The sequence below is a fragment of the Acomys minous genome (assembly GCF_964271855.1).
Source record: "Acomys minous genome assembly, chromosome: 18".
Taxonomy (NCBI): domain Eukaryota; kingdom Metazoa; phylum Chordata; class Mammalia; order Rodentia; family Muridae; genus Acomys; species Acomys minous.
In genome coordinates, this window is record NC_140501.1 from 59,563,804 (window position 1) to 59,576,009 (window position 12,206).

At 48.3% G+C, this 12,206-nt stretch overlaps 1 protein-coding gene across 3 annotated transcripts in view; it reads right to left on the reverse strand.

Annotated features, from left to right (window-relative positions):
- Positions 1–5,625: 5,625 nt before the first annotated feature.
- The window catches only part of CAB39L (calcium binding protein 39 like), a 107,685-nt gene continuing 101,104 nt past the window's right edge, over positions 5,626–12,206 (reverse strand). For all 3 annotated transcript variants that reach the window (XM_084767743.1, XM_084767742.1, XM_084767744.1), the window contains one exon: positions 5,626–6,077. In XM_084767743.1, coding sequence (XP_084623869.1) covers positions 5,898–6,077 — 180 coding nt within the window. In that variant the 3' untranslated portion in view covers positions 5,626–5,897. The remainder of the gene's footprint in view (positions 6,078–12,206) is intronic.

Below are 12,206 nucleotides of genomic sequence, written 5' to 3' on the forward strand. Positions count from 1 at the left end.
TCTCAATGTTGAGAAATTACAGGCTTAATAGGAGTCCTGTGTGAGACAGTCTGAAATACTGGACCAATTAGGATCAGATGCTTTCTATACCACTGTCTTGGAAGCTGTCCAATTCTGATGGGTGACAGCAACTGAGGCGCCTGGGGCTGGAACCTGGAAGATGTAGGATGGCAGCATCCAGCATGCTGCGAGGACTGAATCCCGTCAGGTCTGATCCAGCGTCAGTGTCCAGTTCTTTTGTTCTAAAAACATAATTTCTCACGAGTATTATACAGTTCTAACATTTTAATTGTATGAGGTGTGCAGGATGTACAGAGCAATTAAGGCTGGTTCTCTGCTCGTTGTATGAGCTGAAGTAAGACATCTGCAAATCTTCCTTCATGCCATACGAAGAATGGCTTCTAATGATAAGTCACAGAGAATCTGTGACCAACATGAGGCCTTGTCTATGCACTGACATTCATATCTCTGCCAGTCTCAGAGCTGTTCCCATGTAGTGGGATTAGCAATATAAGTTGCCTGCTTGTTCTGTACTTTGAATTCTTTACATCCCTATTGCAACCCCCTGCCTTGTGTATTTCACACACGATGCGGTTTGCCCATTTAAACTAATAATCAAGATTCTAGTGTGTTAACTCACAGATATGTGCAAGCACCACCATAAGTGGTTCAAAAGTTCCTGTCACCTCAATGAGAGCTGCCCCCTCCCCCTGATGCCTTTAGCTGTTTCTGTCACATCCCTGTCTCATACTCCACCCTCAAGCCTCAGGCAGCCAGGGAGCTTTCTGTCTCTAGGCTTTTCTGTGTAAGACTTGCCATGTGAACAGTATCAATTAGTGTGAAGCTGTGACTTGAACGGTTCTTCCAAAGGCGTGTTGAAATTCAGCTTCAAATGGAGCCTATTCGTTTGTATTTGTTTTTATTTTACCTTCTTCCTTTCTTCCTTCCCTCCCTCCTTCCTTTATTTACATGTATGTTCATATTCTACAGAGAGAGAGAGAGAGAGAGAGAGAGAGAGAGAGAGAGAGAGAGAGAGAGAGACATGCTGAAGGGAGAGCCCAGAGGTCCAGGGAGATGGGGTAGTGGACTGAGGGAGGTGGCTCCCCAAGCCTGGATGAGCTGAAGACTTGGAGGAGCGAGGTCACTGAAAACATCAAAACAAGACAACAAAAAAACAAAAACAAAACCTTGTTGATGCAGAAGTGAAGCCAGCTGTCTTCCCTGCTTCCCCTAAGGCAGGTCATCCTTCTCCACAGGGCAGTTTCTTCTAAACCTGAGTAACCTGAGCAGTAGGGCAGTGCCCAGCACCCGCCGGAAGGGTTGGGGCCGACTGCCTTTGAGGACAGGTGTGTGGACAGGACCCCAGAGCCAAAAGGCCCCTTGGAGGGAAAAAAAAAAGGTGATCTTTCTTTGTGCCCAGCTAGGAGTGGCACCAATGGAGCCACTTACCCACCCACTTTAGGACAAGCAGCAAAGATACCTGGGTGCCAAGAATGTCCATCCCCTCCCTTCTCTGGAGTCAGAGGAATGAAAGTGACCCAGGAGCTGGCCTGGGTTGTTCAGCCACCTGGGAAGGTACAAGTGGCAGCACTCACAGCTGGACACAGGCTTCTCTGGGTCCTGTTCTCTTGCAGCCTTTGTTCCCAGATCCCCTACTGTTTAGAGGGGAGAGCCAGCCTCTCTGCCACCCCTGGGACCTCCCCACGCCAAATCCCAAGGATGCCTCATTTTATGGCAAACTGGCAGACTTGCCTTCTGAGGTTGATAGTGCCCCCAGAGAGGACACCCTTTCTCAGGGCCTTGCTAGGAGATTGACAGCATCTGGCCTGTGGGGGTGGGGCCAGACCAGGAGCCTTTCCCATATGGAGGCTCAGGGGTGCTGTCTACTTTCCTTGCCCTGGCTTTCTCATCACGTACATTCCCTGGCAGCTGGCCACATGCTCCACCTGGATTCAGATGGACACAGCAAACTGCCAGCCGGGTAAAGTTGCTGTGCCCTCGTCAAGGGGGAAGGCCACAGCAGAAGCTGCCAAGTGGCAGGCCAGCCAGCTGTGGGTGTGCCCTCTTCTTTCCTCCCACACCCCAGGCAATACAGAGTCTCTTTCATCCAGGCAGGGCAGGGCAGGGCCATGTGAATGTCACACTCTGTGCTTGGAGAAAGGGCATAGGCTTTCTTTTCTCAGAGACAACAGTCTGCAGTTAGGGCTTTGCCCTTCCTCTGAGTTCTGGGTCAGCAGGGCAGGCTGGGGACACCAGGGAGACCCTGGTCTGTGGTCAACGTCTTTGGCATGATGACACTTTGGTTTTTGTTGTTTGCTGGTTTTGTTTGTTTGACAGGGTCTCCTGAATTCCAGGCTGGTCTTGAACTTGCCATGTAGTTGGGAACGCTGACTTTTTGATCACTCTGCCTCCAACCTCCTGAGTGCTGAAGTTACAGGCAAGTGCCCCATGCCTGGTTTATGCAGTGACTAAACCTATGGTTTCATGCTTGTTAGGTAAATGGACAACCAACTCAGTCACAGCTCTTCCCCATACTTTTTGAGGTAGACTTACTATGCTGCCTAGGCTGTCTGGAGTTCATGAGCTCAAGTGCTCTTGTTCCTGCCTCCAGTTAGGTCAAGGCTATGGTAGGTTCTGGCATGGCCTGTGGATGGCACTTTTCTAAGTGTTAGCCCATTTTGTGTAGTGATGGGGTTACCAAGCCTTTGGATGATGAGCTTGACATGACGGTTAGCAGGACAATGTTGCATGAGTGCAGGTCTGGGAAAGGCTCAGATGCATGGCTGTGAGCAGCTGGGGGGTGTCCCACTACAGCTAGATCTGGGCTCTTCTCTTCTTGGGCCGAGGGGGAATGAAGGGACTGCCTGGAAGGCGGGCTGAGGCATGGCCTGTCTTCCAAGATTCAGACTTTGGGGGTAGAGCTGGCCTTGATCCTGGCTCTACTGCCAGCTGTTTGATCAGGAACAGGACCCTCACCCTTTCCGAAGCTACCTGTTTGTTCCCTGCCATGGGAGGTAAAGCCTATTATTATCTGCACGGCCGTGCGGAGACAGGCGTAACTAACTGCTGTTCCTTAATCATGCCCGCCACACACACACACACACACACACACATCCTCCTTACTTCAAAATGCAGCCACACTCCTCTCCCTGTCCATTTTTAGTCTCTTCTGTTGATGCAGGCAGACCAAATCTAGCCTTCCAAGGTCTCGAATGTATCAGACTTTTATCCAACGGTGAGCTCTCATTACAATCTCTAAAACCTTACTGAAGGAATGCCAGTAAGAAGATGGTGGCTATTCACACCACACAGGCAGGTAAGCAGAAAAAGAAAGAAAACATATAAAACACTAATTACCTCCGATACCATAAACTAGTGTGATCTCCATGTGAAGCCACTATCTTTTCATACTGAAACAGTTCAGGGTGGGGAGTATTAAGGAAGAGGAAGGGGACCTGCAGGAGAGGGAGGGGACGGAAGGTGAGGGTCACATATACAATCACAGTGCATGATCAGGAGGTCATACTGAGACCCATCATTTGGCACAGTGAATAAAAACTGAAGAAAACGGACGCAGTGGGTTTGCCTTCTGTTCCCTTCATGTTATAATCACTCTGGGTCTTGTCTACTTTTCAGGAACTGCTGTGGCCACGGGCATCTGTGTCTGCTGCGAAAGGCTCAGAGCAGCCAGCATGGCTAATGATGGAGACCTCAGGATGAGAAATGGCTGAGGTCGGGAGTCAAGAACATTTACAAGGGGCGGATGCTGCCTCCCAGCCTTTTCTCCAGGAACAGTCCTGACTTTGGGCACATGCCTGGCTCAGCCAAGAGCCTCATCCTCGTCCAAGAACATTGTGATCTCAATCCCCACTGGCCACATTCCAGGATCCTGACACTGGGAGCCTCCCAGGTCTCAGTAGGAGAACAGCGCGTGGCTCCCAACACCATGCCCTTTCTCAGGTCACTCTGGGTGTCAGTCTGGTGTGTCCCCCTAGAGCTGGAGCACCGTCTTACGACCTCCAGGTCTATGCTAATGAGTGGCTCCTAACTGAGGCAGCAGCAGAGGGACTTAAAGCCTGCCGGCTGTGGACAGGGCCTCCTGGTGCAGTGCACAGGATGGCGTCACTGGGGTCTCAGTGTGGCCGTGGGGCCATTCCTACCTCAGGACGAGAAGCCAACTGTACAAGTAAAGGAAGAAGAATGAGACCAGTGTGTGTGGTACTTTTTATTGAGCTAAACTGTGCTTTTTATTAAATATGACCTTTTCTGAACTCAAGTCTTACGCCGTGTTGGTGAGGTCCATGTGTCCCCTTCTGAGTGAATAATCTAGAAACTCACATCAACATCCCAGCTACTTCATTTACTGCATCCCTGACTCCAGCTTTCTGCCCGGCAGGTACACATCCATGATAAAGGGATGCTGGGAAAGAGCCAATTCAAACCCAGGGAAAATAAGTGTTTTTAACTGAAATAAAAATAGAACATGGCCTTGCCTGTGTCCCATGATGCTAATTATTTTTTCCCTTATCTCTTTTAATCAAATAAGCAAATCTAGAAAGGTCAAATTCTAAGGAAAAATTCTAAACATAATCTGACTCCCGTGACTGAAGAATGCAGGCCACCAGAGGCTGCATGGACGCCAAGCCGTACACCTGCACCCCAGCTGAGAAGCCAGTGCCCTGCCAGGGAAGCTGTAGGGTGGAAAAGCCACTGGATGCATTTATGCTGGAGAACACACTTCCCTTCCTGTCTCTGGATGGAGACATATGTGGCCAAAGACATGGAAGACAGCAGGCTAGTGCCATGGGAGTTCAGGGCATGACGAGCAGATAAGCAACTCCAGCCTCAGTGCCTGGGAAATACCACTTTAAAAGTCTATTTTAGAGGTCTGAGGTCTTGAAAACAAACCACGGCCTTAAAAAAAAAAACAAAACTGTTCTTTCTGTCCCTGTTAAAGGGACACAATAAACACCTGGTACTAGTTACTCTAGTACCAGAGGGGTATGTGGGACCAACAGTGTGAGGCTTTTTAGCTTCTCACTGAAGACATCGATAGACAGTTGCAGAATGACAGGTGATTACAGAACAAACTGGACAAGACAGAACCTTTGGTCACTAGAGAAATTTTTTTTTTATGCATGAATCTCTTCGCCCTCTACTGATGGAAGTCTACCACACCCCTCGAGCCCCATGGTTTGTATTCTCCGTGATCTCACCTCTCAAAGCAGCCACAACAAAGCATTCTTTAGCCTTAGTCACTGACCCTCACGAGGTGACCACCACCACCCGTCTGCAGCTCTCCTCTCAGTCATAGCCCTTGGTGCTCTCTGGCCCTGTGGCCCCTGTTGATCTCCCGTGGTCCTCAGCTGCTCCCAGGCTAGCCCTCATCAGCTGGAATGTGCATGGGCCCTGGGTCAGGCATGGGATATAAGGAGGGACAGTGGGCAGGAACTGAGCCGAGAGCTGGACACCTGTTCCTCTGAAGTCAGGAACCACATACTACAGCGAGGACGTAGCCGACAGGGATGAACGTACACACAGAGCAGACGCACCCCTGCCTCCTATCTCCTCAGTGCCTGAAAAAGCCTGTGTAAATGAACACAGACAGATGGCTTCCCTCCCCACTGTCTGACCCAGGATCGGCCCTGGAGGTACACTTGCTTTTATCACCGTTTAATATAATGGCTGATTCCATAAGCAATCACAGACTTGATTAAATGAATGTATTACTGTAGGTTGATTTTTTTTTTCCCACTCAAATGTTTATATTCCATCTACCTTGAACAATCAATTGAGAAACACAGGGCTTCCAAAGCCTTCCCAAGGACGGAGACTTTGAAACAACACTGCACACAGTGGGCAAGGAAGATAAATGGCTGTCAGGGCGGGAGCCACCTTCACGGGGCTGCTTTCTTCAAGTCTCGAATCTGTTTAATCAGGTAGTTCTTTTCGTCAGCGAACTGCTCATCGTCTGTCCTTTCTTTCTGGAAGCTGCTCAGAAACTCAATGAGTTTGGGCTGGTTTTTTAACAGAATCTCCACGATAGGCTGCGTCTTGTGGGGGCTGGCCACAAACACCTAGAACAGAGGCAAACATTTGACCAGTGTCTTTCTGGAACGATTCACAAGCAAGTGACAGGAGTGTGATATGTCGTTACCCCTTGCTGCTTCTTTTTTCTCCATCATCAGCCTTGGGGAATCTGCGCCCTCTGCAGGGCCAAGCAGCATAGGCTCCCTTACAATGGCCCATGAAGGAATAGGCTCTAGCACTGCTATCCAAGGTAAGTCCACCCCAGAAGGCCGGCAGCCCACACAGGCCAGTAAGAGGGTCCTCAGAGTCCCACCCAGCAGGTCCAGACCATAAGGTGACAAGGATCTTAGCTTTGGCTCATAGTAGCCACTGGAACAAAGGAAGCACAAGGGAGATTAGTAAACACCTTGAGAGGCGTGAAAATGAAAATGCGAGAACCAGCACTCAGGCAGGCAAGTCACGACTACATAGCTGTCTACCTTAGGAAGAACGTGCTGCAGTCAGTAAGCCTCACACTGCAGGGAACTAGGAGCGGTAGCAAGCCAGGGCAATAAACAGAAGGAGCAGAGACAAGGGAGTGCCCCCTGGAGAATGCCTGAAGCCAGGCACTGCCTCTGAATGGACCGCTTTGACAGGCCTCTGGCCAGACTGTCAGAGACTTAGGTTATGAGAAGCTGAGCTTAAAGTGGAGCATCGCTAACAACGGAGTAGGGGTGCGACCCAGGCTGCACACTAGTTCCTTGTCTCAGTGCTGTGTGGCAGTTGCACCACAGTCGTGGTGAGACAGAAAGGCCGGCACTCAGGCCTCTCTCCTTTTCACCCAGTCTCTGACTCCGGCGCACAGAAAGATACTGCCTACATTTCTGGTGGGCCTTCCCACCTCAGCGCAGCTAAGCCAGGCAGCCCCTCACTGAGGTGCCCAGAGCTTTGTCTCTTCAATTATTCAGGTCCCGTCAAGTGGACAATTAGTATTACCCACCCCAGACAACTAAGGAAAACAATCAAATTCCTCAAGAAAAAGAAACTTGACAAAACCTATTATACGAGATCAACTCAGTACCAAAACCCACAACAAAGAAAAGCCCAGGCCAGATGACCTTCGATGGTAACTTTCTTTTTCTTTTCTTTCTTTCTTCTTCTTTTTTTAATCTTTTGATGATAACTTTCTATGAAACATTTAAAGAAAAATGAATACTAGCGTTTCTCCATTTCTTCAAGGAAGGAGCTTTCCTAGTCTAGTCTACGAGGCCAGCAATATCAGTAATCCAGGAAAAAAGAACCTGTGGCAATGCAGATCACAGTGTGTGACACAGAAAACAAGTGTGCCAAGCACAAGGAGACACGGCAAGCTGGAATACACAATGGTGCAGCAGCTGTGGGAAAGCATGGCCGGCTCCTTGGTAAGCAAATCAGCAAGTGACCAAAAGATCCCATCCCAACACAGGGAAAAGGTTCATCCAGATAAACATCTTGCTCCAGCGTCCATAGCAGGAGTAGTCACCAGCCTCAAGGGTCAAAGGCCTGACTTAACCAACTGATGAATGGCTGTCCATGCACAGGGTCTCGCCATGGCCATTACAAGGGACAAGGTGCTGCCCAAGCCACAACATGGATTTGACTCCGCTCACACGAACTGTCAATAAAGGCAGATCCCTACAGTGGAAAGCTGACGGTGGCTGCCAGGTGCTGCTGAGAAGGGAATGGAGAGACTCCTTAGGGCACAAGGTTTCCTTCTGGGGTGCTGGACTGTGCTGACATAACCCCTAGGGGTGACATGAAAACACTTGAGTCCTGCCCTTTAAAATGGTCAACATATGAATTTTTATAGACATGGGTTTTGCTATAATAAACTAAAATTGTTACTAACAAAAAAGGTTTTCCAGGCTCGTTTATGCTGCACAAATACCTGCTGTTCACAGTGTACCTGTGAGTATGGCTGGAATCGCCACATTCTGGCCTTTCCTGGTTAGCATCTGTTTATAAGAGAGCTAAAAGTTCTAATCACCAATTGCCTGGCATTTTGTGGTAACTACATAAATAACTCACAAAAGCACTGCTTAAACACAAAGGGAAAGCTAGGTTCATCGGGCAAATGAAGCCTCTTTCAGAGCCCTCTGTTTACAAGGCAGCTGTTTGCTAGACTCTCACACTAGCACTGACTGAGGATTTACTGGGTGGGTGGCACGGCACTGAGCGGACAGGGAGACCCCACAGTGGAAGCTCACTGCTGACTGATGTGCACACGCAGCTGTCCTTGCTCTCCTCCTAAAAACCAGGCTATTTTCAGAGTACCTCCAGACAAAGGTAAACAGAGGAAAATAGCCTTGGCTTTCTGAACTGCCGTCTTATTGTCTGCATCCCTCAGTTTACATAACAGGTCTCAGAAGTGTAATTTATAGTGTTTTCAAGCACAGATTAAAAGGTAGTGGCCGTTCAAATAGTTTTAATCCAGGAGACAAAATATTTTGGTTTCCATTTTAAATTCAAATGCTTTTTTGTAAAAATCAAATCTTGCATACATCTTCCCTGACCTCATCTAAATTCTTTTCATCAGGAAGGATTTGAGGTGATAGGCATAGGAAGGCTTGCTCCAGCTTTGCAGGCCACTGGAATACTTTATGCATGTGACATGGGGTTGCCCATGTTAAAGTCCATGCCATGGAAGAGGAAATAAAGTAACTATTCTTACACACACACACACACACACACACACACACACACACACACACACACACTATCACCAGCAGCATCTGGCAATCTCAGAGACAGCTAGCTTGCTTCTGTTAAGACTGACTGCCCATGCTCTACAAGGGAGGTGCCCATGCCATGGCTAACTAGGTTCTCTGAACACCAATGCAGGAAGTGAAGGCAGCAGAAGCCAGCAGGCTGGAAGCTGAGATTCCTTCTAAGATTCCTAGAACCACTTATGAATGACACTGTTTTCCTCTGTTCTGTATCATTCTGGTATGTGACAGGTGATGCACCTGGGAAATGATGTGTGAAGAAGAAAGTAAAGCACTTACAGGGCTAGAATTCAGCTCAGTGGTGCGACTCTTGTTAGGCTCTGGGTTCTGCCCAGCACCACAACCAATAATACTAAATCAATCCTCTAAACTCCTCTACTCAGACACAGTGACAGTGAATAATGATCACGTGTCTTCCATCACAGAGAAAACTGAGCTTGAATGTTTTACATCTGGTCTGTACTCTGTTCTTTCATTCAGGTTGCTGTTGTTGATGATGTTTTGTTTTGTACCAGGGGTACAAAACCTAGGGCCTCACACATTACAGTCAAGCACTCACCCCTGAGTAATATCTCAGGCCTTTTGCTTTTGGGGACTACGTTGCTCACGCTGCCCCTGGAACCCTTCTGTAGCCCAGGCAGGCCTTGAACTCATGATCCTCCTGGTCAGCTCCTGGAGGAGCTGCCATTGAGACCTTTACACAGAGTGTTTATGTATTAGGAGCTGGTCTCCACCTGAACAACAGTCAGGGCAGACTCTGGGCACTGGGCAGCAGGTCTGTGCACGCTGCATCCTCTCATCCTTACAGGTCTGGGGAGGACTGCGCTGTGCTCTCTGGTGAGGCTTAGAGTGCTCTCCCAGGAGCCGGCTACAGGCTGGGGCCGCCCGTGCCGTGCAGCATGTAGGCAGGCCACGCCTTTGCTTTACATGTGTCTGTTCTTATCCACAGACAAGAGCAAGGAGCGGGAATGGCATGGCCACACCATTCCTCATCTGTGAAGCAGTGTCCAAAGTAAATAGCAGGTCAAAGAACCAGGAACGCCTCTGACTCTTCTTCTTGAGCGTTTCCTAGCATTCTTCATTTGTCCTTGGATGTCTCTAGGGACTTCCGTGGAGATACAGGATATACTAATCTGACTTATACAAATCAAGCCTTGCAGTTCTGTTGAATGGATACTGAGTTTTCTGATGACCTGTAGGCCATTCAGGCTTTAAACTTCTTATAACCAGTCATGTTGAAACATGATTCACATATCATGTAGTCAGCTGAGTTAAGATTACACACACACACACACACACACACACACACACACAACCAGACTGTGTTCACAGTCAACTTTAAGACACTTTGTCACTCCAAAGAAGCCCTACACGCACCAACAGTCACACCTACTATGGCCCCACCAGCCACCTCCTACAGACATTTCATATTGATGGCATCATACAGACCAGCAGTGTTCTTCTGATTGGTCCATGCTGTGACATGCATTAGTTCCTCAGACACTCTTACTATCAAAACATTACTGAAGGATTAAAGGATGCAACTCCTGCTTGTACACGCTTGGCAGTCACTAGCACAGAGTAATTTCTCACTACACATCATCATCACTTTGCTTAGCTGTCACCAACAGCACACAGGTGTTTCTCCAAAGCCCACAACCAAGGGGTGAGCCTCAGTGGTTGAGTGCATGCTAATAAATTTGTCCTTGAATCTCCCACAGATACGGCTTCCTCAGTTAGAAAATGAGGGTTCTCCAAGTGCCTAACTTCAGGAGGGTGAGGGGCATGGAGTCCTGCGGGGGAGAGAACTAACACAGAGGGTGGAACACCGGCCTCGCCCTTGCCTAGCTGTTCTGATATGCCCTGGAGACCTCACACAGCAGCTCCCCTGACTTTCATCCCAGTATTTTCCATGTTGCAACTGTCCAGGGCCACGAAGGCCTGAAATGGAGACTCACAGGAGTCACTGGACTCAGGCAGGTGACGGAAGCGGCATTCCTAGTCTGCAAATGCATTTCTAGGAGTGTGTCCCACGGATCTGCATCTTTACAGAGGCTCCTTTGAGGCGAGGGCAACCATTCATAAAGACACGAAAAAGTCTTGCTTTTCTAAGTAGAGAACTATTATTTTGGGGACGTAAACAATCGCGTGCCCGGGTACTCAGCTCACACACACGAGTAAGCAAGTGGTCAGCTATTTTTAAATGTCTCCACTCTGTCCAGTGATTAGGGAAACCAAATTTGGATTGTCTGAGGACAGGAGCAGGCTATTCTAGTTTGCCATGCACTAAATCTTTCCATAATCATGTATCTCTGGACAATGCTAGATGGCACTAGTCTCATCTCATATGACAGCGTGCACGCTTGCAGGCACAGTGGTGTGTCACACAATGTTCTGCAGTGTCAGGCCTCAGGTGGGGCTGAGGCAGGTCGGCCATCTGATGCTCGGTGTTTTCCTGGAACTGCACATTCACACGTTTTGTTTCCTCCTATCTGTTTACTTTTTATGGACAGCTGTAACGCAGAGAAGAATATAGAGAAAAGATGTCATGTGCCATCTCAGATGCACACAAGCTGCACATCGCTAGCCTGGCTTGCTTTAACCCGACTGCAATTGTTGCACACCTCTCTCCCTTTGGCACCACCCCCTTCTCTCCTGAGGTGATCGCACCCCTGAACCTGTGTCTGTCTCCTTATACAGGCTGTAACTGTAAAAGCATAAACCCAGACAGAGTCAAGTTTTCAAACCTACACAAGGTATACATTCTGAACATTGCTCTTTTCATGCAGTGTGCCTGAGCCTTGCCACGTTGCAGGCTTATGACCTAGCGAGGCAGACCTGTCTACCCCATTCTTCAAAAAGGTCACAGGTGACCTCATGTCTTCTTTACCAAGCACATATTGAATCAAATTGTCAAGATGCAGAAAAAAAATTCTGTTAGGATTTCAAGTGGAAATAAATGAAACTTAAGTTAACATGTTAATGATCCCAGTGGCTTTTTGGACAATAAGTGCCTGGAGACAGAAACACTAAGTCTTTAACTTGTCAAAGCAATGATCACCCTATAGACTGCTTCTGTTCTCCACCAGCAGACAAAGCACTCTGTCCATGGATAGACTCCTGAAGAGCAGCATCTCCCGGAGCTCACTGCGCTCTTAAGGAAACTCTAGACATCAGCCAGGAGGAAACCACCCCAAACTGGCAGAAGCTGGTCAGACACACAGTGTGAACAGTAGTAAGACATGGAATTAGTTAGTCGTAGCTCAGGGCCATTACTAGAAGGTGCCCAGCGATGAAGCAGGATGCCTTCGAGGCTACCGTTCTGAAACCACACACAGTGCAGCATGATGTGATTAAAAACGACATCACTCACTTGTTAGTATAACATGAATAAAGATGAAGGAAAATCTCACAGACATGTTCATACTGGCT